Source organism: Pleurodeles waltl, chromosome 6 (genome assembly GCF_031143425.1).
Source record: "Pleurodeles waltl isolate 20211129_DDA chromosome 6, aPleWal1.hap1.20221129, whole genome shotgun sequence".
Lineage (NCBI taxonomy): Eukaryota > Metazoa > Chordata > Amphibia > Caudata > Salamandridae > Pleurodeles > Pleurodeles waltl.
The window spans coordinates 832,777,094-832,804,537 of record NC_090445.1 but is presented as its reverse complement, the minus strand read 5'-3'; the positions used below and the strand labels follow the sequence as shown (position 1 = coordinate 832,804,537).

The 27,444-nt window shown below is 44.8% G+C and overlaps 1 protein-coding gene across 2 annotated transcripts in view; it reads right to left on the bottom strand.

The window, feature by feature from the left end:
* The window catches only part of SEMA4G (semaphorin 4G), a 516,826-nt gene that overhangs the window by 29,306 nt on the left and 460,076 nt on the right, over positions 1-27,444 (bottom strand). For both annotated transcript variants that reach the window (XM_069239519.1, XM_069239518.1), the window contains one exon: positions 11,619-11,680. In XM_069239519.1, coding sequence (XP_069095620.1) covers positions 11,619-11,680 — 62 coding nt within the window. The remainder of the gene's footprint in view (positions 1-11,618; positions 11,681-27,444) is intronic.

The following is a 27,444-nucleotide window of genomic DNA, read 5'->3' as shown; positions in this document are numbered from 1 at the left end:
CTCTGAAAAAACGAAACCAAATGGTTTCATTTGTTCTTTTGTATTGCAACTCGTTTTCCTTTAAGGAAAACGGGCTGCATTACAAAAAAATAAAAATGCTTTATTAAAAAAGCAGTCACAGACACGGAGGTCTGCTGTCTCCAGCAGGCCACCATCCCTGTGAGTGTAGGGAATCTCAAGTGGGTCGCAAATTACAACCCACCTCATTAATATTAATGGGGTGGGTCTTTGCGACCCCCTTGCGATTTGCAGAAGGTGTCATGGACACCATTCTGCATATGATTTTGCAACTCGGAAATTGCGAGTCGCACCGACTCGCAATTTCCAAGTCGCAAAATCTATTCTTCCTACATCTGGCCCTAACTTCCATCGTCAACATACATAAGGCCCTTTCTGTTGGGTGATTAAATTTGGAGCTGAGGGAGTGAAAAGCACAAGAAATGTGGGCCCATAGCATATAAGTGGATAGAAACTATCATAAGGGGGAAGGAGTGGCCACTGCCTTCTGTCTATTGCAGAATGCCCGGTGGCATCAAGAAGTTGGTTTGAACTGTCAGCAGATGACATCGACAGGCAAGCATCCACTTTTTTGTTGTGGAGCGTTGCATGTAAATTCACCTCTGTCCCAATTGTCCCAGCTGACTCTAAATGTGAATTTGTTCTTACAGAGTTACAGTTTGAAGGATGAGCTTCGCTATAGATGTTCTCTAGGAAATGACATGATGGCAAATCTGGTATCAGAAAAGTAAGGTATTGATATTTGTTCTGGCAAAGATAGATTTAAGTTTGGTTCTCGAATAATTTTCTGTGTCTTGCTTTTGGAGTACTTTTTCAATCTTACTGCTGGGTTCCAGGAGTACTTCAGGAGTAAGTCACACCCACTCAGGGCAAAGATCCTAAGTACCTTAGCCTATGCTCCTTTTGATTTCTCGTCTTATGATTGCTTATTGAACCCCACAATAGGCAATGCCCATTCTGACTCGGAAAGGAATTATGTATCTTATGGAAGCTTCAAGGGTGGATACCTCCCTTTGTAAAATAAGCAGCGGAAAACGAACAAACTGAGGGGTCCAGCTAACACTTTTGCTATTAAGTTCAGTACTACGCTTGATGATAAAACAAATCTACATTTTGTATTTATTTAATTCTTGTTACAGTGGATTTTTTTGTCGAATGTTGTTTATTCGCCATGCATTTCATTATCCATACTATAAAACGCACTGAACATGAAACAAGGTTCTCACGGTCATGTTACACTCAGTACACAAAACAACAATTGAAAACAAACCACTAAATCTGTGGATAAACGTTTCTAGCTTAATCCTGAAAAGTATTCATTGTGAACCATACCAATTCTATTATTTGATGTCCTGAAGAGAATACAGAATATAACACGTTCAAAACTGTTGGGAAAGAAATGTATACACCACAGGTGTGTCCTGCAGCTCTCTGACTCCACAGAAAAGGGAGTGAGAGGAATTTTAATAAGAGCCTAGCTAAGGTCTCCCAGGGTTCATTTACTAATGTTTGTAGCAGACTCTGCATTGATCTAGGATGGGCAGGTACGTATTACCCTCTAGACTTCTACAGAGATCACTCCTATTCTAGTGGTGGTCATAGTGGCATAAACAGGCAAAAGAAAAAAGAGGCAATGCTCAAAGCTCATACATTTGTATTGGGGCCTCGGATGATGTCCGGTCTAGAGACAGTCTACGGGCTCATGGGAAGCCTCCATGACCGAGTCAAAATCACGTCAGCGAGTCCCGGTGTATACTTCCTGTGTATTGTGGCCAAAATATCAATACACCAAATACCGTAGCCTGACTATCGACTAACAAAACAGAGAATTTTGCTGCTGATAGTCTGACATACATCTGGATCCACGCCCATAGGTGTCCTTATTATCATTATAGGGTTTAGTTTTCTCGCTTTAAATATCTTTATTTGGTAAGAAAGGATTTTCTACTTTGATTCCGGTTCTTTTGGCAGTTTACCAGATGTATTCACTAAATTGATGGCTAGCTCCTATGGACCTTATTATTCATTTATATACCAGCCTCAGTCGATACTGCTGTTGCCAGGTATTTATTGCTCCAATCCCTAGTTCAATAGAGGAGATTAGAGGATGCCAGGGAAACTACATGGTTTATACACATATGGTATATAAATAAGGTCAGCGGAGGAACTACACACTTAATGAGTGACTATGGTAAACTTCCAAAAGAACTGCACTCCTATAGATTAGTCCTTCTTAACCAATAACACACTCTCATTTGAGAAAACAATATCAAAAATATACTAATAATCACAACCTCTCAAGGGGCTCGGACCAGTGAATAGAAATCAACTCGATTAAAGGCTGCCTTGTGTCTCCAAATCACACACCATCTGGGCTGATGTAATGATATTAGTGCTGGGTATTGCCCATTTTAATTCGACCATACCAGACAACCCAGCTGCATGTATGGGAAAGACACAGAGGGGCTTGCAGCCTGCCTTTTGCTTACCACTGGGTGGCTTTATCATGACTTTTATTTGGCTGCTTCCCTTTAATTGAACTACTTTTTTTTTGTCTTAAGCATTTCACAAGAGTGCATGTGTTTTCCAACTGTCTCCCTAGTGTGCTTGTCTTCCCCTGTGCTCCATACTGTTCTCTCTTTCACCCGCAAGCTTATTCCCAAACACTTGCCATGATACACTTGCTCTTGTATGCTTATCCCTCATATTGCTTCTTCACCCGAGTGCCTCTCTCCCCAACTAGATTTCGCTCTCTCTCTCACCTGTTTGCTTCTCTCTGCCCCCATGGTGCCCTTGGTGTTGCTTACCCCACACGCACCCTCTCTGTTGCTTCCCTCTACTCACACCCCCTCTGTTGCATCACCCCACTCCACCTGCACCTTACCTTTTTTACTTCTACCTCCTCCCCCCAGGCCCGCCGCCCTTTCTTGGCTCCATGTTGCTTTCCCCCTCCCTGTGATGCTCCCCTGGCCTGCATAAAAAGGCATTTTTTTGTATTCTTCTTTATCCATGCTGGATAACCTTGCAGATGTTGTACAGCATCACTAAAAACCATTGGCAAAGCCAAAACGTTTAAAAGGCGAGAGCTATTGTCTTTACTAATGCTTGTTATTTGCCTGCCCTTGCCACTATGCTGTGGGTATTCTCAGTAGAATTACAGTAGGTACTAACCAAATTAGTCGTCACTGCCTAATACATTCTTTGATTGACTATTGGTCCCAGTTTAGTGTCATAGCCAGAATAATGCTGTTTAGGGGACCTGTAAGAATTTCGTACTTGTGAGAGGTACCAGATTGCAAGCACTGGAAATGATTTGTTTACAGTTCTCTGGACTTGAATTAGAAGCATGCTTGCCAACTTACATGGTACCACAGTGTCACACGATATCAGCACTCTTCACTCAGTCATTGGTGAAATGCTGGTATCACACGTTTGAACAGAATGTGAGCTGGAAACTCCTACGTAGACTCAGTTTTCGTCTTGTATCTGGAGGCTATGCAGAGCTGAATTCCATTTTCAGGACTAAACCTTCCCAGTTCGTGAGATGCAGTGTTTGTTTAGGATGGTAAGAACAGTTGCCTTCATCAGTAGCGGGCAAAAAGCCCTACCCCCTACCCATGACCAGCTCCCCTCCAATGTCCATCTATTGCTACTGAGGCAATGACAGACTCTAACATATCTAGTGACAGCGGACTGAGTGCACACCATGAGTCAAGTGCGATTTAGGGGTATAAAAAACGCTCTCAACTTCGAACGTTTCCCCTCTCGAGGTTTTAAATGACTGGTGCCAGAAAGTGGCCCAGTAATAGGGCACCCCCTTGCAAAGGCCTAGGCCACACTTGTCAAAGGACCGTTTTGTTACCCCTCTTGCTGGCACAGCCTCATAAACGGGAGTTCTTCTTGCTGTGAAGGCATCCCTAGTGCCGGCACCATAGATGGTCGCGTATGAAGCTTCCAACCTCACAAGCTCACGGACTCCGGCGACACTTAACTAAGGAGGCTCAAGAAGACCCAGCAATGTCTGGGGCTTCGTATGTCTTGTGCACAGGGGATGGGGGTCACCCATTCAGACTAAGCTGTTCCTCTGGCAAGTACCAGGACCGTATAGTTGGACCTATCTGGGTGATAGCACAAACCACGAGAAAAGTGCAAACATATGCTACTATGTTTACTGTGGTGGCCTGACAGAGCCTTTAGAATTACAGTATTCTTTTCCAATAATTTAGTAGATATTTAGGGTTTTTCCACTAAACAAAGTGTCTGATATAACACTAATTTCTTTGCCGCCCTGTCCTTGGGCCACTATTGCTCAGGTTATTAAGTCAGCCCTCTGATTAGGCAGTTGCAGTACTACTACAGCCTGTCCACATCCACGGTGGCGTCAAATAAAAAATAACTCATTGAAATTAATTAAAGTAACGCATGAAACAAATCTCCCAGACAGCATCAAGTATTCTCTCGATAACATACATGACAACGTGGAATATGAATTCAGTTCTGAAAATGGAGAAAGAAATGTTCTGGATTCTCTTTGGTGAACTCCAGGAACACGTTTAAAAGCTTTGATAAATGAATATTCCGTGATGCACCTCGCCTAGTCCCCCAGGTAGCCCACGTGGTGAACTCGCACTGCTATTCCTGCAGCTTAGTCATTACCAGCCACAGTTTTCCTCATTACCTTGTCTAATTAGTCTCGTTGCAGTCAGCACATTTGTATCGTATACTTTAGAAGCTGATAACGTTAACACTTCTCAGCATGAGCGGCAGGCGGGCATCAGAGTAACCTGTGGTGGGCGTGTGCAAGGGGCTGACAGGCATTTACGAGCCTGCACACTGGACTGGCTTCCTACTCGTAGCTTGCGGTAGAGACCATATAACTGCAATTACAATTCCTAGGACTTCTTCAATATATATTTTTTCAAAACCAAAGCTGGGCTATAATACCCATGAAAACTATGGTGGTCTACTTCCCATATTAATAAAATACTCGTTATGTACAGAATATGCTTACAATTGTTGGCAGCTTAGTTGAATGACCTATGGTGTACAATACCAAAAATGAGAGCTGGACTTTGGGTCAGCACTTTGCTTGGCTTTCCTGTCAGTCCTATTAGTATCCTGCCAGCTTGCTTCTTATTCAATGGCTTACCTCTTCGAGTGTTTGCCTCCCCGGATCATAGTTTATTAACCATCCTTTTGATTGAATGATTTGTTTTGTTCCACTGTTTAGAATCATAGAATTACTGTTTCTTTCACTTTTAGCACTCCATAGGAGTGTATGTGTTTTCTGGCGCTCTCCCTCCTCTCCTGTGTGCTGCTTGTATTTCACATTCCTGTGCTCTCAGAGTTACTATCCCACCCCTCTAGTCTGTTGCTGCCTACCCATCCACATTCTGTTTGGATTTTATTAAATAACAATCCCATTTCTCCCCCACCCTTTCCTGCTCACTGCAGCCAAAACATTAATAATGCATGTGCATGCGTGCTGTAGCATGCCCATGTACATATCAACACACTTTATTTCTGACTGTATTCGGCACCTGTAATAAAAAAAATTCTTTTTGCCAACAGTGAACAGAATCACAAATAAGCATTGGCAAGCCCTACTGACTTTGCCAATGCGTGTGGTGCTGTACAGCATGATAGCAACCATTGGCAATGCCAACAGGGCACGAATACAAGACCTATTGGCCTTGCCAATGCTTGTTTTGGGTTAGTAAACATGGTCTGTTCCTTTAGCACATTTATCCTAAGAACTCTTGAAGGTTATTTTTCCATTCACTTGGTAGGGATCACTTTATCAGCCTGCGATAAAGAATCGGCCTAAAGGGGATTTGAACCTGGGACCCTGCACATTTTATAACCCTTTTTTAGCGCAGATCTTACTGGGGATTTCACGAACACTTGTGAATGGAGCCCAAGTGCATCTGCTTGTAATGCGTCGACGGGGATGCCCTGTGACGTCACATTCACTTACACACATCCACGAATCCTGACCACAGGTGCGGGGTCATGGTGATTACAATAAAGCAATTGATGGAGCCGGGTGCACAAGTGCGACTCTGCAGTCTGAATCAGGGAACAGGGCCCCGCGTCTATGTTATTTGCGGCGCACGAGGCCCGCTAAGCGCCCCCAGCACATTGATGATGACGAGGCTCGTCCAGCTGCCCCTCCAAGGAGTATGGCAGGTAGCACTCACCTCTCCACAAGTGTACACCCACCGCCCTTCAGACTCTGCCAAAAACCTTGCCCTGCCTCACTCACAGCACTGTCAGCAGCAAGTGCCACAGACATCAGCACACCCCATCCTCCCAAGGTCAACAGGGGTGTCCCTTGCTCCAGCGCCGGCACACTACACTTCTGGGGACCGCCCGCCCTGTCAGCCTGAAGTGCGGTTCCTTCACAGCCTTGCAGCACCCATGCTAGACAGAAGGTGCCCAGTGAGTCTTCCAGCACCACACCCTTGCTCTGGTGCACTTCCTCCCATGCTACCGCCCGACCATCGCCGCCAGCACAACACAGCTTGACTCACCAGCACCTGTGTGAATCTGCACCATGAGTGACTGTGCCAAACAACTCCTAGTGCCCGATCTTGTCAGGGCAGCCAACCCTGGACACAGCCGGCTCTGACCGATGCACCCAGTAGGTGCTCCTCCAACGCGCTCATCCCTTTCAGCAAACTGAGTGATCACGCAACGGCAGTGCTGAGATGGCACAAATGGGTAGAGAGCTTACACAACTATTTCAAGGGCAAACTCTTCCACAACCTCCCCAACACAGGCGGCGATGAAGACTATAATGGTGACGTCACAGCCCACAATGTCTACTTCGATCTGCAAATGAACCCGAAATTTGAATGCTTTAAGCTGCGACAAACTTGTCAACAGGGTGGGGACTCCACTTATACCTTCTACACCAGGCCGAGAGAACTTGCGAGTACCTACACAGATGATGACACCCAAAAAGAGGTTTGGGTCCAACTCATCAGAGGCTGCAGGTCGGCTGTCCTCTTGTTGACATACTCACCCTTGCTCACCCTCACGAACTCTCAAACGACCGAGCTGAGAAAATGGGGATGGTGTTAAATAAACTGTCAGTGAAGCAGGAAGCCGACCACAGGCTGATGAAAACCGAGGCCGCTGCAGCCATCTTGTGAGGGCGTTATCAGATGCCTGATCTAAGAACATCTCATCACACTCGTGGACAAGGGATCTGTATTGTTGCCGTGGGTTGGCCTCCCATTCCCTGTCCGAATGCACCAACCTGGAGCAAAACACCCTCAGTCTGTCAACAGCTCAACCATTTCGCCAAAGTATGCAATGGTGGATGCAGGGTGCCAGGACAGCAAGAGCGTGGTGCCCCACGATAACAAAGTGTGAGCATCATCACACACAATGACTACCCCGAGAAAACAAGACACCGCTGAACCCGCACAACAGCATGTTTGACAAAGATGATGAAGAGATATTTCTCCTCTTGTGCACACTAGGCTATGACAACTGCCAGTACGCCTGACCAAAATGCGCACAATCAGTAACACACAAGTAACTGTCCTAATCGATGCAGCCGCATCAGTGAACGTCATCATCAAGACACAATACCTAGCAATGCACCCATGCCCTTATTTTTTGCATAGAGGGGTAGCTCCCCTCTCCAGCTCGATGAGGTGTTCCACAGTGTCATTTAATTTGATGGGAAGACCCTCAACACAAAGTTCTTTGTCGCCTTCTATGACTCGGAGACCCTCATCAGCTATGGAACGGCCGAGAATGTCCAGTTCATCATCTTCACCTCTGCCATCTGCAACAGGCCCCTAGGGAACATTCTGCAGGTTTTATCTCACCTCTTTAAAGGCCTATGCTGGCTAAAAGGGCTCCCAGTGTCTCTCCACATCAGTAAAGCCAGTAGCACAACACCGCAGATGTGTCCTGTCCCACCTGCACCCCACAGTGGAGAATGAGATGCAAAAGATGGAAGATGCTGAGTAATCAAGAAGGCGGCCAGCCCAACCCTGTGGGTTTCACCCATGGTAGTTGCACGCAATCCAAAGCAGCCAGAGGAAATCTGCGTCTCTGTCGATATGCAGATATCCAACACGGTAATCAAGAGAGGACAACACATTACTCCGACTATTGATGACCTGATTGTGGATCTCAGTGGGTCCAGGTGGTTCTCCATGATGGACCACAACACCGGCTTCCATCAGTTTGATTTCCACAAAGACTGCCATTACATAACTACCTTCTCCACGCACACTGGGCTCCGCCATTACCACAGGCTCCACTTTGGCATATTCTCGGCGGGGAAGGTATCCCAAAATGTCATCCAGAAGGTTCTGTCTGGCCTGAAAAGAGTCATCAATGTCAGCAATGACATCCTCATCCATGTCCCAACCATCGAAGACCACCAACATTGATTCACTGCTGCCCTCAGTGATGTTGGCCTGATCCTTAAACCACAGAAGTGTCAATTCCAAAGGCAATAAATTTACTTTTATGGCCATATCTTCTCTGGAAGGGGGATTTCTGTTGACCAAGAAAAGGCAGCTGACATCAAAGACGCTCTGAACCCTGTCTCCCTGGCAAAGGTTCGCAACTTTCAGGGTCGCACCAAAATTTGCAGGAGATTCATCCCTAATCTAGCAACCCTAGCACATCTCCTGAGACGCATCACAAAATCCACCATTGTATGGTCGAGGGAGGCAGTACGAGGAAAAAGCTTTCAAGTCATCATGCAAGCCCTGCTGTAAAACACTGTCATGGCATACTTTGACCCTGCCAAAGAGCTGGACCTAGTGGTGAACAATAGCCCTATAGGGCTAGGTGCCTTACTCCTCCAGAATCTCAGAGATGACCAACGGGTGCTTATCGCATTCACCAGCAGGGCTCTCACTGAAACCGACTAGCAATACAGTCACATAGAGAAGGAGGGACTCACTATCAAGTAGGAGTTCAACCATTACCACCTGTACCTCTCCGATCACCTCTTCAAAATAGTGATGGATCACAAGCCACTCATACCTCTATTTGCAGGAAGAACACTACACCCCACGCGAGTCAAGAAGTGGGCTCTCTAGCTCCAAAAATATGAGATGAACATCGGGTATAAAACAGGATGCACCAACCCAAATGTAGATCTTTCAAGACAACCCCATCCATTACAGGAAATCAGATTCAATCCCATCGCAGGTGCAGATGAGTATGCTAACTGTAGCGTGGACTTCTGATGCCCCGGCACACTACAGCTATCTGACATTGTGGACCCAACATCCGCAGACACGAGTTTCTAGAAAGCAGTCAAAGCATCTTGAGAAAACAAGTGGAAAGACTTCCTAAAGCACACCCTTATTTGTGACAAGGTTTCTCAGCGAGACTTAACAGCCTGTGGAACGTGTGTAATGAGTTCAGTGCCACAGACAGGGCATCCTCCTGTGAGGGTTCCAACTCGTGATCCTGCAACAACTGAGACAAAGGATACACAACCTGGCCACACTGACCATCAAGTTGCAACAAAAACCAGAGCCCATTTGTTACAAAACATCTGGTTCTCAGCCATGTACACCGCAGTGGATGAACTGGTAGACATGTGCCTTTGGTGCTAATCCAGCAAGAGTCCCGAAAGGTCACCCCCAGCCACACCTATCACAGAAGATCCCACTGATGCTCCATGGACAGACATTATCATGGATTTTGGGTCATTACTAAGGGTGCCACATCCTAGTCTTGTCAGACCCATACTCCAAGTTTCCTATAGTGGAGGTGCTCCCAGGCACAAACTACAGTGAAGAGCAACAACCGCACGCCTTGCAAGTGCTATGAATTGTGAGCGTACTTGGAAGCCCAAGAACGAATCACAGGACGGTGATGTCCTGCTGGCCTCAGGACAACGGGGAAGTTAAAAGGCTGACCTGATGAGGACCCTAATTAAAACAAAAATGATTAGGAGTAGAGCAGCAAGAGATCATTGAGCAAGGCATGATGGTCACCGCGGAGAGAGGGCAAGAGTGAGTTACAAGGAACATCTCTGCATTCACCAAGTCGCTCCCCAATAAAATGGGTGTCAGTGGAAGTCAACACTCATGATCACCCAACTGTGACCAAGGGGATGATGAAAGTCCTATGGAGACCAGAGAAGCCTCGGTAGATCATCCGTCCACCACTCAGGATGAAAATCCCAAACCCAAGTCTAACGACCCTTGCGGATCTCCAAGTAGCCAGGACGGGAGGAGGTGCTGCCCAGTTAACCTCAGGCCACAAGTCCACCAACCACAAGCAACAGATGACACAAGGAAATTGGCCAGTCAAGGGATGGCAATGGACTTGGCCAAGAGGTTGTGATCTCTGTACTGTTAAGAGTAGTTGTTTGAGTTCTTGTTTTGAAGAAAAGTTTGGAAGGAAAATAATACGTCAACGGGCATACTTCGTAACTTCACATGTGCTTACACCCATTCACGCATCCTAAACCTGGGTGGAGGATCAGGAGGATTACAATAAAGCAGTTGACAGAGCTGGGCACAGGGGAGCGTGTCTCCACAGTTTGAATTAGTGAACTATGCTCCAAGCCCATGTTATTTTAACTGGACGCGGCCCGCTAAGCGTTCCCAACAGACCGTTGATTTAACAGTCCAGGCAAATTCTCCCAGAGAGGAGACTGCAAAACCTTTCAGGCTGCATCACAGTTTGTTTCAAAGCAGCCATTACCTTGTATGTAATATCGTGCAGGGGTGGCTCCTCCGTAATAGCAGAGGAGCGTCACCCCACTGCTCAGTCAGGCAACGATAATTATTTGTCACTGTCTGACAGAACCATGGGAGTAGCCATGAAAGTCTAGGGCGAGGCGGAGTGGGGGGCACTTGTAAGTGCGCATGTCAGTTTGGCCGTCCGTCTTAGGCCAGCCAAACTGACATGCGCCCTTACATTTCTCCAACCTGGCTGTGTTACACAGCTGCATTAGAGAAATGGCACTGGTTCACTGTGCCTGAGCCAGCATCAATCCAGCCCGCTCAGGCCAATCCTGGCGCTGCTCTCATGCTTGCTTTAGCACAAGAGCAGCATCTGGATTCGGAGCCTGTGCTTTGGGCCCTGGGAAGAGAGGAGTATAACGGATGCAGCCAGCAGCGGGAGCATCAGGCAGCCGCAGGTAATTTAAAAAAATATATATTTTTAACCCCCCCGCCTCGACCGACAGTCCACCTCAGACACCCCTGATTGGCGGCAGCCGCCACTGATATTGTGTACTGTTAGCTCAGGACTCTTCTACGACATTGAAGGGGGTGGTGTTGTATAAACTGCCAGTGAGCGGAAGTGACAGGTAACGGTCCCCAGGCACGGTTCGCTGGAGCAGCATCTGCTCTCACGTCAGCTTGCGCTGCGCACACTATTATTCTGTCTGCCAAGAGCAGGAAGCACCTCCTGGACTGAAACTAGAAAGCCAGAAGCTAGGAAGCTTCCAGGTTTCAGTTTTCTGCTTTTCCTTCGAAGTACAGACGAAACGTTCTGAAGCAGCAACAGCGGAGAGCGTGAGACGCCTCCGCCTCCACCGTGCCTCTGATACACAGCATGCAAGAACGCATCGGTGAATTTTAAAAATAAACATTTACCCTCAGTTGTACTGTTCAGACATCCTTCCTTGCCGTGCTGCACGTCCTGCGTCATCTGGGCCCTGGAAGGCGGAACAAGAAAGACAACAGGTTTATAAAATGAGACGGTTCAATCTTAGTACGCAAAAAAAGACTTGTGTGAAGGCAGATCAAGAGAAACGGCGTTAAAATAGCCCCACCCTTAGAAGAAAATCAAATTGACAGGAAGGGACGCAACACAAGAGCCAGAATATAGCCTAAGCCATTTGTAAACTGAAGACGCACAGAATAAAACTGATTTATAACTCTGCAGATGGAGCCGCGAATTTGTCAGCTTTAGAACTCCATAGTTTTTTTAAGTTTGCGGCCTTTCCAAACTTTGACCAAAAGAGAAGTCCAATGAAAAAAGTATTTGCAAGAGAACATTCTGGCCAACACTTTATGAGAAACAATTTTCTCACTAGAAGTTTTTTTGCAGCAGCAGTACTTCCACTTTTAGTGATTTCACCTGCAGGGTGTTTTTTAAACTTTCCAAAGCTTATGAGGAACATGAAAATGGCAAAGTGTTTGTATATACACTTTACGAAGCTGCATCGAAAATACAGAACATAAACATGGTACCAGTGTTTTACGTGTGATGAAAAAGATAGGAGCTTCCAAGAGTCATAACTAGAGTCACACTGGACAAAGAATAATCCAAGTCAGCAAGCAAGAAAATATGTATTTAACAATTTACCATTATCTTCTTCGGCAATATGCCATAAACACTTGACAGGGGACGTTTAGAAAGAAGCAGTGCCTTGACTGCTTGTTATCACTACCCTCGGAGAGTCAATCGTGCAAAAGGACACACTGGTGCTTCTACTGGAAAGAAACCGAATCTTCGGCCCTGGAAAACCAACAGAAAACAACAGTATCCTGTTGGGGAAGTCGATATATTATTCTGTTGCTCTGCTAGGATGCAGCCCAGACAGGCCCTGGCCCTCAGAGAGCACAGAATGGTCCACACGCCATGGGACACTAGCGAGGGGATGTAAAGATTGCTACAGCAAGAGTTTTTGTTATTTATGTAACTGCTGAAAAAGTTGCTTTCAAGCCTTCAAGGGGCGGGGAGTGTGTTCCATGTTCAAGAACCCTTGAATCTAAAGCATTTCTTTCCCATTGATCAGGTTCAATGTGGGGGCCAAAAGAAGTGCCTGACAACCAGAGTGCAGGCTTTGCTTGGATTTTACCATTCAAGTATGCAGAGGCAGAACCATCGTTTTAGAGCTAAGGAAGGTCACTTTAAAACTGACATAGCTATCTCCTGATGGCCAAAGTAGTCCACAATGGATGCTAGAAACATATTAATGACTTTTGAGTCCTTGTGCATGGCAAACGCAACAGTAGTTTGCACAAGCCGCAGTTTGTGCACCACTGTCTTTGGGAATCCACTGAGCATACTATTGAATAGCTGAGCTTCTTTTTAATAAGGGCCCCAACTACAGTCGACGGGTCTTCTAACAGACTAAAGGGACGTTTATTTTTCTAAGCCGATGCATTTGGGAATAGAGCTCTTTAGAGACGGGAAGTATGTGAGATCGAGCTGACAATCAAACCAAACTACAATTATTTTACTTTGGCTCACATTGCAAGTGTTCTCTTAAGAGAGATTTGGGGAGAAAATCAGTTTCCACTTAAATCAATATTATGAGATCTACAGTATTAGCACATGCTGTAACAATGTGGGTAGCTTTGTGTAAAAACCTACAAGGCCAAACCTGGTGGAATTTGTTCACACAAAAAGTGTCGGAAAGCAGGACTAACAAGTAGAAATAAGTACAATCACACCGGTTTCTGCCTGTTATTCTTCACGCCTTAGCAGATCAAGAAGTCAATTTTTATAACTCCACAGTAATACGACATATCATCAGTACTGAATATCAGTGCTTAAATTGTAAAAGAATGATCGCATGTTCCCAACGCTCTGCTCAGAAACCCGCAGATGGTCTTATTAAATGTTGGCATGCTGAATCCCAAGGCTGCATAGTCTTGATTCCCCCATGCTTCTTTAATCTACTACCAGCAGGCACTCCCTGTCTCTGTATCTCACTCTTTCATGTTCTTGCTTTCTCCCTTTGTGACATTATTTCCATCATTCTCGTCCTCCTTCATTTCCCTTTGTGTTTTTTTCCTTCTCTTGGTAAATGTCTGATGAGGAAAAATTAGAGCAGGTCCCCAAAAACGAGTGTCGGTAGGCCCCAGCTCCAACCACTGGTGCAAATTAAGCACTGCTGACACCTGCAGTGTCAATAACACCAGCTGCGGTATTACCACACCACAACTACTGCATCAGTCACAATAAGAGTCTTCAGAGCAACTTTAAAGTGTAGCCAAAGGGGGCAATTACCCAGGGCCCTCACTTTCCAAGGGTTCCCCAAATAAAGTTATGACAGAGGACTCTTTCCCCTGACTCTTTCTCTATCTCATTTTCTTTCCATGAATACCTTTACCTCTGACTCTGTCATGTTTACCACTCTTTAGCTTTTTACTCTATTTCTCAACGGGCTGGGCTAGATACTGAATTCCACAGCATGTTACAAGAAACAACAAGCATTTGCAGTGCAATGGGTCTCACATTTGCTCGAGGTAGAGCTATCAGCGTTGTAAGTTCCTAACTGTACTTTTCTTGCCCCATAAACTGAAGAGAGACAAAATGAAAAAGAAGTTTGCTCAAAGTCAAAGTTCTCGGCAAGAGTGCAATTATCCATGTAACAGGGTCGATGGCCAAGGCAGTAACAAAACCGCCCTAAGGAGGGACAAACGTAAGGCAGTTACCAATGAAAAAATTGATTTTTGAAAGGCAAGCCCATGAACGAGTGATAGTGATGGGCGTATGGTAGGCGCAGTTAAAAGCCCAAATACATATCAACGTGTCGGAAAAGCATCTCTTGCGCGCTGCTATGCTCAACCTAAAAACTAGACCCAAGTTACAAAAAAGAAATAGCTTTATCCATGCTTGTTCAAGCTTTCTCTTGTACTGTCTGCCTGACAAACACCAGGCAGCATGAGCTTTTGATCGTTTCTTTTGTTTTTGTGTAGTCCAGTGTCTGGAAATGTAAGGTATAATTGAGTACTGTTGAGAAATCAGTGGGCTTGAATTCGCTGAATATGGGTAATAAATGAAAGTTTTAGCAGCAGGGCCCGAAGTATAACTTGCCTGGAGTCCCAGAAATATTTAAGATGCCACCAAAAGCCGTTTGTCTTTTAGGGAGAGTGCTGTTTCAAAGTGCCGGGGAAGAGGTTGAGATTGTGAAAGACAGACAGCTAGAAATAAAGAAACGCAGAACTGCTACTAATTCTCTACAGTGCAATTAGGGACCCGAGATGCTGAGGGCTTGAGAATGAGATGTTTCAAAACCAGGACAACAGGATACATCACGTAGCCACTAGAGAGTGATTATAGACAGCAACGGTGTAAAGATTTTCAATGAACCAGGCAAAATAATTTTACCTGTAAGAATGCTCTCCATACACCGTAAAAAACTTTTTTCAGTCCTTTTGCAGTAATTTGGCACCATTATGTAGGTGTGCTACTTTGCTTTATGGAAGCCTTTTCCCTGATGACAGAGCTGGGTCTGATGCTAGGCTCCTTAAGAAGCACTTTGACCCTTACACAAATCATCTGACATGAAAGTAACATTTTTGACTTGATCGAAAATACTTTGCACTGGAAGTAGGATGCTGTCGCGGATTGGGGTGGGGGGCAAACAATGATTATTCTACCTGTGCAGCCTCATTGTGTACCCTACCTTTAAAGCTAATACTAAATTATCACAACTGAGGAATACACACACACACAGCCCCCTCAGTCTACATGAGACTACATGACGCAACTTAAAAAGATACTGCTCAATCATAAAAAAAATGTAAAGATGCGTGGGTGTTTGTTGTCACAATTATTATTTATAATAGCTTTATTCACTCAGAAAATATGACAAAAAAGCTATATTACGAGACATAGAGCCAAATTCGACAGAAAAGCTAGAGACCGACTGTCACAGGAGAAAGATACAGCGAGGCAGTACATCGCATTGCTATGGGACAGACATGACATTAAATACTTAGTAAAGAGACACGCTGAGAAGAATGAGAAGGTAACACAGAGAAAGCATAAAGTAGAGGTGTATGGGCATTGGAAAAGCACAGGAATAGAAAGAAGCACTGCCAGCATGGTGAGATACCAGCCTCACCCTCAAGGAACACTTACCAAAATATAAACATGGACTGATACCAGCTTTCTCTTCTATAGAAAGTGAAACCGTTCCTTCCAGAAAATGATTTCAGAGCTGCTGCTCTAGCTCTCATACTCTCACAACTGGATGGTGGTAACGCCCTGCTCCACGGCATCCCATAGTCCACACTTAGGGGGCATACTACACTCAACAGCATGTCTAATCCAAAGCCAGAAGAAATGATTTCACCCCATTCTGATGGAACTGCAATGGCTCCCCTTGCCTGCCCTCGCATCTTCAATACCAGCTGCATCCTTTACAAAGCCATCACAATCAGCAGCCCACTTATCTTGCCAACAAGCTCTTCATCTCTGGTGGGCCTCATCACACCCACAGCCAGACTGCAGACTTGCAACAAGTCAAGAAAGAAAACCCAAGGCAGCAGACATTCCCATCTATGCACCCAGGATCAGGAATAACATTGGCATAGCCTTCAGGACTGCCTTAAAGCTGATCCAATTTATGAAAGAGTTGAAGATGGACCGAAAGAACAAATGTATTGGGAAAAGGAAGTACATTGTCAGTGATTAAGAGCATAGTAGAAGAGCATTCGCCACTGAAAACTTGCCTGTCATATGATCACATCTACGATAAGCCCAGCTCTCTCTCGCAGAAGTACCCAGCATCAGGAAAACCAGACCAGGAGTACGCTCCTTTTCCTACCTCGCAGCCACCGCCTGGAACACCCTCCCTCTCCACATCTGACAAACCACCTCCCTCCTCAGCTTCTCGAAGGAACTAAAGACATGGCTTTTTTAAGAACCACCTCACCGGTAAACGCTACACTCCCCCCACCCCACCCCACCATCGCCTTGAGACCCTAACGTGTGAGTAGTTGCGCTATACAAGCACTGATTGATTGATCTTTATTGTACATTTTTGTTTATGGGGGACATAAGAAAGTGTGAAAAGCAGAGAGAACTCCTATCTTTAGGTATTGACATATATAAATATAGAAACAGATGAGCATGCATGGGGCTTTTGCATATCCTTGCCTTTGAGCAGCACTGAGACATGCATTATCAAGGTTGGGCTGGACTATGGTCACCAAAATACTGTTGTAATTCCGAATGGTTTCTCGGACATACTAACCCAGATGCTCATGCTTCTTGGTTTTCTGTTACATTATCTACCCACTTGTCCAGGTATGTGCCTGGAAGCAGCCGTTGTGATGCATGCAATACAGTCTACTAACTGGACCTAACAATAAACTGAGCTAACAAAGTTATAAACACAATCCACCTAAGCGCCAGTCCCCATTATTCTACATGTAAAAGTGAATTTATTTGGAATAGTAAGCACAATGTACTTTCATGCAGAAGACATATTCCACAGTTATATACATATAACTTAACACGATACAGCGTACAGTAATATAAGCCAGCAATTAGAACAGTGTGTAGCCATACAGACCTAAATACATTTTTAGCTAACTAAATTCATTGACAGTTTTAGTAAGTCATATAGGGCTCATGCCACCTCACTGTGCTCTTCCTCTGAAGTAGGACTGTAGGGTACAAAGGCAGTAAGAGAGTAAAGTCTATGAGCACTGGGGGTACTCCACGAGTGGTGCCATTGTCCATGAGTGGCACCAAACTGGCGGCTCTTCAGGCCTTTTTTGGCATTTAGAGAAATCTTCTGCAAGGTGTAGCTGTAGTGGTGGAGAACATGCAATGGAGTTTCAAAGTGGGAACTCCACTTGGAGAGATCTTGCATCAAAGTGCTGATGATTCAGGCTGTTTGTTTGGGATGAATAGCTTTAAGGCACAGGGATGGCTGGTGGGGTGGAACACCCTGAAGGGTATCAGAAGACAAAGCAATGTACTACATTGTGCAGTAGGCAGATGACTTTGACATATGAGTCCTCTTTTCTGAGGAGCCAACGCAGAACTAGGTGATTAAAATGTCATGCTTAATCATGAGCGACTCTCTGCATTCTGAGTCGAGTCAATGTCTTTCTCATCACAGACCTAATTGGGTGATGGTGAGTCCTTTTCTATAAGACAGACAATTGCCCCAAACCTAAACTAAAAATGTTTTAGAATATGCTAATTGTAAAACTCGGCCATAGACAAATATTCAGTTCATTTTCCTTGGTTCTTCCCCCTTATTTGCCCTATAACCCCAGACCCCACACCCCTCACTCCCCAGGACAGCCTTATCCTCATGGCTGGTCCTGCTTACAGGTTCCTGGCTACAGACTGGGGCTAGGACGGTCTCTCTCCAAGAGGGTACTTTTTGACCCTCTGGCTCCTGTGATGCTGTTGGGATGCAGGGGCAGGTGTGCTTCATTCTTCACCTTTATCACTGTGGGTGTTTGTGCTTGAGGAGACAGTTACTTGTTTCCCTACGGTTAGGCCACTGGCCCCTGAGCATGAAGGCGTGCACCCTCTCTTTTACCCAACAGAGCCCATGCTTCTTTAGGATTGGTTTAATTTTGGCAGCTAAGCGAAGAGTACACTCGGAAAGTTTATTAGAACATCTGGCATGGCTCCCTCTTGTGTTGCTTGGCAAGTGTTGTGTCCTCTAGTTAAGCAAAGCTCACACCTGGCCTTTTGCTTTTGCATACTGATCTGTGCCATCATTTGTGTAATGGATTCCTCCTTTAGAGCATTACTGGATGTGTCACACTCCAGGCAAGTGGCAAAGGATCAAGACCTTTGATGATTTTCCATAAAGTTAGAGAAACAAGACTGAATCAATGGTTGAAGGTAGTGAGGAAATGGATGTGACTGCAGGAGGTTAAAATAGCATGTGGTTTTTAATGTGTATACATATCTACGTACTTGGCTAACATTTTCTAGGAGTACTATGTGTTTTTTGCAACCTGGTGAGGGGCCAGATCATGAGGAATGCTTTTGTAATAGTGTACAATTTTTACAAAATCTCTGCTAAAATATCTGTAGGAAATACATGTTTGTACATCTGTTCAATTGAGATTCATTACAAAAATTACGTGATTTCAGTTTTACATTAAAAGCAGTCAAGAGTACAAAATTATATATTTTGTGATCTTTAATTCAGTGAATGAGAGCTCTTGTATTTTGCAGTTAGCGTTTGTATAGTCAAAAGTCCAAAAGTACCTATATTACAACTGAATCTAACAGAAAGATCTGCAGCCGATAACCTGTGATTATCATTAGGGACAAAAGTGAAACTCCTACTTTACTACTCAGACATCTACACTTTGAAGGAATGGCACATAGCTCTCCCTTACCTTGGAGGCTGAGAGATTATCAGATGCGATGGTGGGTCTGGGGCTCCTCTGTAGAGCTCCAATGAGTTAATTCAGTCTCAGGACCACTGCAGACTACCCCCGCACCCAAATGTGGCCAACGCACAAAGCGCACTTCACTGGGTTTCAAGATATTTATTTCACATAGACGTTAGAAACAAAGCTACATCTGCTACGTTCCACACACCTAGGATGGGTTTAATGAAATCAGTCAAACTGGATCCCACCTGATTCTCCGCCTTCAACCTTACTCACCATTGTTTGCAAGTTCCATTGTAAATGTCATTATCATCAAAAACACATTATTTCGGTTTAATACTCTTAAAAAGCTGTACATAAATAAAACAAACAATATCACAAAATTTGTTGTAGTATTAATAAAGTGCATCGTAACACAGGTAACACAACTTTGCTCACTGCTTGCAAATTTCTTTGTAACGGTTATCACTGAATTCCCTATGATATTCGATTTATGCATAAGGAAGACATATTCTCCTCAAACTAAGCAAAGGATCAGACACCTTTCCAAATCAAACATATCAGACTACCAATGCCATTACAGTGACAGACGTATGAGAGCAGGTTATTGTTATATAGAACTGAAAAAAGTGTAACTGTTTTTTGGGAACATCTTCCCACACTGGAGCTTATTTATCTGTTTTCCAACCCCAAGCCAGTCAAGTAACCAATGTCCATAAGCAAGGGAAGATTTTCAGTTAAATCCTTAAATTTAGACCTCATACCTATGCTGTCTCAAAGGTAGACGTGTCTAGATCTTTCTTGTTTAAAAAAAAAATCGCACCTTCCCACTATGGTCCAAATTACAGATTTTACATGCACCCTAACCATCAGTACAATGGCAAATTTCAATAGTGTCCCAAAAAAACGAAACAATTGCAAACGGTCAAAATACAGAAGACAACACGGAAACGAGTATATCAAATATATATCAAGCCAATCAGGCGTTGGACAAGGTTTAAAATGTTCAGGGGTTAGGGTTCACTCTACATATAAAAACTCTGATTGATTACCTCGAAAAACAAACTGACCTTGAGGAATCAAAGTGCTAAGGCATATGCCTCCCGTGTCACAAGGGGCTACGGGTGTCGTATGTGTTCCCGTGAGGACTTTTTAACTCAGTGCCCACTGACCAACGAGCCTTCTGCAGTCTAGAAGTAGCCGACAGCAGACTAATTCCTGATATGAATGGTCAGTGCCTTTCTTGAGACTACAGCGGTGGTAACCATCAATTACTTTATGATTTGCAGGCAATGAGCAACACATCTCTTTTGATCGGAATTCATTTCGCTGCCATTGATGCATCTCGAAGAGCTATTTTACAGTGGTAAGCACTTCCAAATAATGTCACACGGTTTGCAACTCAAAAATGTTAATTATTTTTACTAAATTTTGTGTTTTCTTTAACTTAGTACTCCTACCAATCTGCATTCCTCTCACTTTCCACTGCCCATGAAACCCCTCTCATTCGCCCTCCTTGTTGTATAATATATTATAACATTAAATGTCAGCGTGATTGGTAGAAAAACTGAAGCTCAACGCCCCCCCCAATCTCACTTTCCTATCTACGCCCCTGTGTGCGTCTTATCCATAGGAGAAGGCCCACCAGGGGTTAGGCAGCCCATAGGATGTCCCCACCGTCCCTGGGGTGCTTCGGCCGGTGGGATAAACTAGGACATTTGGGGATACTGGATTGGCCACAGTGGATTTCTAGGCGGGATTGCAGCTGTATTATGTCACCTAGCAGCGCCGTGGTCTGTTAGGCAGGTGAACTAACTGCACCATCGCTTGCAAGCAATGGTGCAACGTATGGCAACCAAAGCATTGTTTCTTCAACGAATAGATATGGTTTGAGTCTAGGGTGACCACCCGTCCGTAAATTTCACGGACTGTCCGTAATTTCGCCCTGCTGTCCGTTGTCCGTGATGAAAGCTTTAACGGACGGCATTTGTACGTAATTTTAGCCTTTCACCTAAAGGGCAACGGAGGCAGGGCGAAATTAGGGGCAGATCAGTTTCCCCAGCTGGGCTGGAAGGCAGGGGGTCTCCTGTGCTCTGAGGGAGGGAGGGGCAGACAGATAAGAAAAGGCATTCTTGCAAGGGGGTCTCCTTCCCTAAAGACATGCAAATGTGGGCAACTGGTAAATCTGCAAATACAAAGGGGCTTGAAAACCTGCATTGACTTTACTAAAAGGAGTCACTTGAAGTTTTCTGGTGGCAAAGATATTTCTTTCAGAGAGGTATTGTAATGGTGTTCCAAGGTGAGCTGTGGAGTGTGTGGTTTTAATGGAGTGTTATACATTTTTTTATCACTAGGTATAAACTGTATATTATTCAAATCTGTATTTGAGAAGCACTTTTTTTTTATTTAACCAAAATTTATTTACGCATTTTGTAGCAGCCTTTAATATGATGTAATTGTATTTTTCACAGTTCTTTCAGGTACCTTGATACCTCATAGTACTAACAAACATTGGCAAAGCCAATAGGTCTCATCTACGAAAGAGTTATTGGCTTTGCTAATGTGTTTTAGCCATTAGCCATGTTATACACCAGGGTAGCTGCTGGCACATGGCTTAAAGCTAGTGGCATAGTGGTGTGGAGTAGAGTAGCATAGGAGCAGTGGCGTAGAGCCCAGTGGTGCAAAGTACAGTGCAGTGGGGTACCGTGCAGTTGTTTAGAGTGAGTAAGCGTAGAGTGCAGTGGTTTAGAGTGCAGTGGCATGGAGTGGTATGGGACAGAGTAGAGTGGCATAGAGTGCAGTGGAGTAGAGTGGCATACAATAGAGTGGCAGAGAGTGCAGTAGGATAGAGTGGTGTAGTTGCATAGAGTGCAGAGTAGACTCGCGTGGCAGAGAGTGCAGTGGCGTAGTGTAGAGTGGTGCAGTGCAGAGTATAGTGCTGTAGAGTGCAGTCGCGTGGAGTGATGCAGAGTAGAGTGGCATAGAGTGCAGTGGCATAGAATGCAGTAGTACATAGTACATTGGTGTATAGTACGTGGTGGAGAGTGCAACACTGCAGAGTAGAGTGTCAGTGAAGTGATGTAGAGTGCAGTAGAGTGGCACAGAGCAGTGGCGTAGAGTACAGTGGTACAGAGTAGGGGGCAGTGGCGTACAGTGCAGTTGTTTAGAGTGCATTGGCGCGGAGTGCAGTGGCATAGAGTGGCATGGGGTAGAGTTACATAGAGTGCAGTGGAGTAGAGTGGCATACAATAGAGTAGCAGAGAGTGCAGTAATGCAGAGTGGTGCAGTGTCATAGAGTGCAGAGTAGACTTATGTGGCATAGAGTGTAGTGGTGTAGAGTGGTGCAGAGTGGAGTATTGTAGAGTGATGTAGAGTAGAGTATAGTGCCTAGAGTGCAGTGGCATAGAGTAGAGTGGTGTAGAGTGCAGAGTTGCAGAGTAGAGTGCCAGTGCAGGGGTGTAGAGCGGTACAGAGAACAGTGGCATAGAGTACAGTGGTGCAGAGTAAAGGGCAGTGCAGTTATTTAGAGTGCACTGGTGTAGAGTGCAGTTGCATAGAGTGACATTGGGCAGAGTAGAGTGGCATAGAATGCAGTGGAATAGAGTATATTGGTGCAAAATGCAGTAGTACAGGGCAGAGTGGTGTAGAGTATAGTGGCGGCCAGAGCAGTGTTGCAGAGTGTCAGCTTGCAGTGGTGTAGAGTGCATTGAACTAGAGTGCAGTGGTCAGAGTGGTATAGAGTACAGTGGCGTAGAATAGATTGTTTCAGAGTAGAGTGCAGTTGCATAGAGTGGAGAGGTGCAGGGTAGAGTGCAGTGGCATAGAATGCAGTGGCACAGAGTGCAGTGGCATAAAGTAGATTATTTCACAGTAGAGTGAGGTGGCTTAGAGATGAGAAATGCAGGTTAGAGTGGAGTTGCATAAAGTGGCATAGAGTGTGATGGCATAGAGTAAAGTAGTGTAGAGTGCCGTGGCATAGAGTGCAGAGGTGCAGAGTAGATTAGAATGATGTACAGTGTATTGATGTAGAGTGCCGGGGCATAGAGTTGAGTGTTACAGAGTAAAGTGCATTAGCATAGAGTGTATTAGCTTAGAGTGCAGTGGCATACAGTGCAGCGTTGCAGAGTGGCAGAGAGTGGAGTTGTGCGGATTAGATTGGTGTTGCCTAGACTGGAGTGGTATGGCGTGCAGATGAGCAGAGCGCAGTGGTGTAGAGAGGTGCAAAGTGCGGTGGATTAGAGTAGAGTAGTACAGAGAAGAGTAGAGAGGCATAGTGTGAAGTAGCATAGAGAGCAGTGGCATAATGTGGAGTGGTTCCGAATGGAGAAGAGAACAGTGGCATGGAGTGACGTAAAGTGGAGTGATACAGAGTAGGGTGCAATTCTGATATATTCTGAAGTCTATTTAAATGTTGTCATGTGATAGAAAAAACTCTTTCCTAACCCCAGTATCCAGCAAGATTGTTGCATAAATCCTCTCACTTTGAAGCCAGAGAAAGGAAAGTAAGCACTAAGTTCCCACCGAAGACAGAGCCTGACATTTGACTTTGTTCTTTGAATGCACAGCAAATATGATAAGATAAGAACAAGATTTACAGGCCTGTTTACAGAAAGGGAGCACTCAGCAGGATACTGTAAATAAGGTTGTGGCAAGGGAAGGGACGAATTCAAGCTGCATAGCAACAAACAAATAAAGCCAGCAAATTGAAAGCAACAAATTGTGAGTTACAAACCACAAGGCCAATGGCAAGCAATGGGCAGAATGCATTCACAAGGAAGCACTATGAATTTACTTAAAGTGACAGCTGTGGGATACTTTGTGGGGAAAGTCCAGTATTTTAGTCCATATCTTGCAGAGGTTTGGCTACATCAATCACCCAGGTAGTATGACAAGAAGACCTGGAGTGGTTTCCATGTTGCAGGATAGGTCTGTACACCCATTCTATCAGTTTGCCACCATTTCCTATGGTACAGAGCTTCTGGCACACCTCTTGTAGGGTTAGTTCTAGGTAGCAGACATGAAATAGGGCATTTAATGATTATTTAAGGTGGTTGTAAGTAAGGAGTTGACCGGGGTGAATATGGTAGTCTGCCACAAGGGTTTGGAAATTTAGTAGCTCACTGTTCAGAAACAAAGTCCCCAATTTTAAGACACCTGCAACATGCCACTAATGGAGTTGCTCTGAGCACAGCCGTCCTGTGCGAGTGGGAAGGCTTAGCAAAGGTAGTGCAGGAGCACAGGGTTTCTTTGTGTCAGTGAGTTTACAGGTTCTGGCAAGGCAAGAGAAAGCTGTGCATGATAACCCAGGAGGGTGATCCATAGAATGGTCAGTAGGAAACGATGAGCAGTGCATTAAGCCTTCCTTAAAAGTCTTTACTGGTAAACCCCATCTCATGCAGGGAGGTGGGCAGAAAGCCAGTGAGCCACCCATTGGACATCTGCAGCTGAATAAAAGCATTCTATGTCCAGAATATCTAATCCACCGGCAGTCACAGTTAGCTTTAGAGTGGAAAGAGCTCCTGATGGCGCCGCACGACCAAATCAGATGTGTGGCCTGTCTGAAGAAGGAATGAAGGACGAGCAGGGAAAGGTTTGCAAAATAATACTCTCATTGGGGTAGCACACCATCTTCGCTAGTGCCACATGGCCTCTACAGAAAGCAGAAGAGAAGACCAAAAAGCAAACTGGGCTTGGAGGGACCGTTCGCTCTGCCGAGATTTTCATCCTGGAAATCAGTGTAAGAATGGTAGATATTAATCACTAGATATCAAAAGGTAACTGGTTCCCAGTTCAATCTGAGATCTAATTGTGTATGAAGGCGAAAACAGTGCCATATGTTAAAGAAACACTAATAAAATTTTAACATTTGTAAAAAACATTGTGCAATTTACATCCCAAATATTAAGATTCTATGTGTACTTGACACTTAGGGATAACCCAGATCTCTAGTTTGGCTTTTGCTCAATTTCAAAACCATATAAAGACATGGACTAAGCGGGCAATTGCCTTGCACAACCTTGCAAGGGGTCTGCAAGCACTAACAGCGAACCATTGCACCAGAAGAGTTTGCCAAGGTGGATGGGTGTTGCTTGCTCAACCACTTGACAGTGCCCCTTCTTTTTCGCTCCTGTGTGCAGACAACTCCCCAGGTACCCAATACCTTCAAATAGTCTTGGTGGACCCATCTTGTCTGATTTTAGGAATTGTCCCACCTTGTTCTTTTCTTCTTTATTTATCCAGTTGTTAGCAACAACCCTTTGAATTACTTGCCGTGGATCTCCCATTTGATCTCGATTTCATCCTACTCTTTTATTATCTTTGATTGGTAGTCCGGGCTCCCATTTCTGAGATAAATGTAGAGTCCCAAACATACACTCTAGTGCAGTGAGACTACAGACAAGTTATGGGTACATCACATCCTGTCATTAGGTGTGAGACTGTCACCCACACCATCTGCCCTGCCTCTTTAAAAAACATTAGGTTGAAAGTCCATGGGCGGTTGGGGTAAGGCAGATGTTTTTGTTCAATTTGTTTAAACTAGCATAAGGTTAATGACCTTAATGTTTCCCAAACTGTTTGCCAGGGGTTTTGAAATGTTCAGAAACATAATCAAAATTTTGCTGTTACTTTCTCTTCAGGAAAGATCGGGTAGATTTGGGTTGGGGTGATGGCCTTGCCGTGAAGGGCATTCATTTACTACTGAACAAGGATGTAATGTGACACCTGAATGTAGCACACCAGGAGGCAATCACAAAAGGTCCACAGTGAATAAATAGTGCTATGTTAAAAAAAGAGTACATAAATGCACTGACAACATAGTGCGGCATGGCCTCTCTTGCGTGTGTCTGTAAAACTGACGTTTGTTCCTGAATGTTTGTCCTGAATTTTGACCCTTTGTCCTGAATTTTTGTCCTGAATTTTGACCCTTTGTCCTGAATTTTTTACAGTCCTGTCCAGAATTTGCTTCAATGCCAGGTGGTCACCCTATTTGAGTCGTGGATGTTGATCGGAGAGAGCTGTGCTACACTAAAGCAGGTGTCCCGTGCTTTCCCTTCCCCCAGTCGGCACCTATTTGGAAAGAAAGAACTATGCATATTGAATGCTTTGGCAATAACACGATAATTTTCTTGAGGAGGAAAGCAAGGAATTTCATGCTCTGAAATGTACTCACCCATACGTGTGTTCATTGCTGAAAGGCAACGTGTTAATAGATAAATAAATGTTTTGCAAGTATGAGCTGGGCAAATACCGCTGTAATGTGGGACCAAAGATCACCTGGCGCCTGACAGACAAAGCAAATACGATTGCTTCAGCACTGTCCGTGTAGCAGCAGTGAAACACCAGGGGCCCTCGGTGGGCAATATACCCACACAAAATAGAAACACTGGCTGCGTGGTTCAGCAGCACGAAAAAGTAAACAGCTTATGTCTCCCAGAAAAATCTTTTTTTGAGGAGATACAGTCCATTTGAAATGAAAACATGCTAATAAGTCAGCAGAAAAATAAAATGATAATACATGATTATCATTTTATATTTACACTGCCTAGGGTGGGGCGGGGCCAGCATCCTCTGTGTCAGGAGGGAGGCGGAGTAGTGGTGCACTCTAAGTGTGCATGTCAGTTTAGCTGGCCATCTGAGGGTGGCCAAACTGACATGCACAGTTAGAACTCTCCACCCGGGCTGTATTTCACAGCTGGGTGGAGACCAAGTGCAGGCTCCCACTCCCTCCATGAGCAGCATTTCAGCCCGCTCAGGCCAATACCGGTGCTTCTTTCATGCTGTGTAACAGCATGAGAGAAGCATCTGGATTGGGCTGGGAGGGGAGCCAAGCAAGCACAAAGGTGGTGGGTGCGGCAGGGGCGAAGCGGCAGGTAAGGGCAATTTTTTTTTTATTATTTCCCCCCACTTTTCCTCACCAGCCCTGCCTGGTAGCAGCCTCCACTGGAAAATGTACATGTAGTGTCAAAAATTCACACATTTCAAAGTAGGCGTTACAGTGGTTTCTTTTGTGTTCTTTTCTGCTCTTTAGATTTGACAGTGATTGACAGCTGACAAGTCTTTCACTGCTTACAAATTGGGATTTCATCAAGGCTAGGTGAATGATTAAAGAGAAGGTGCATGGTGGTAATACAATATTGGACCATGGGAAAACTTGCGGATAAGGTGGTACCAGCTCTGCATCCTCTCTACAAACGCTGAGCTAAGTGTGGGAACCCACATTTTGATCAGTGGTATTACCATGGATTTACCAAGAGTCTCTAAATGAGATCCTGGTATACTGTTAATTGCTGTGCCCAGAGTGCTCGCACTACTGAAGTGATGACTGTCAGAAAACAGATTAAGGTGTTATGCACAAAGC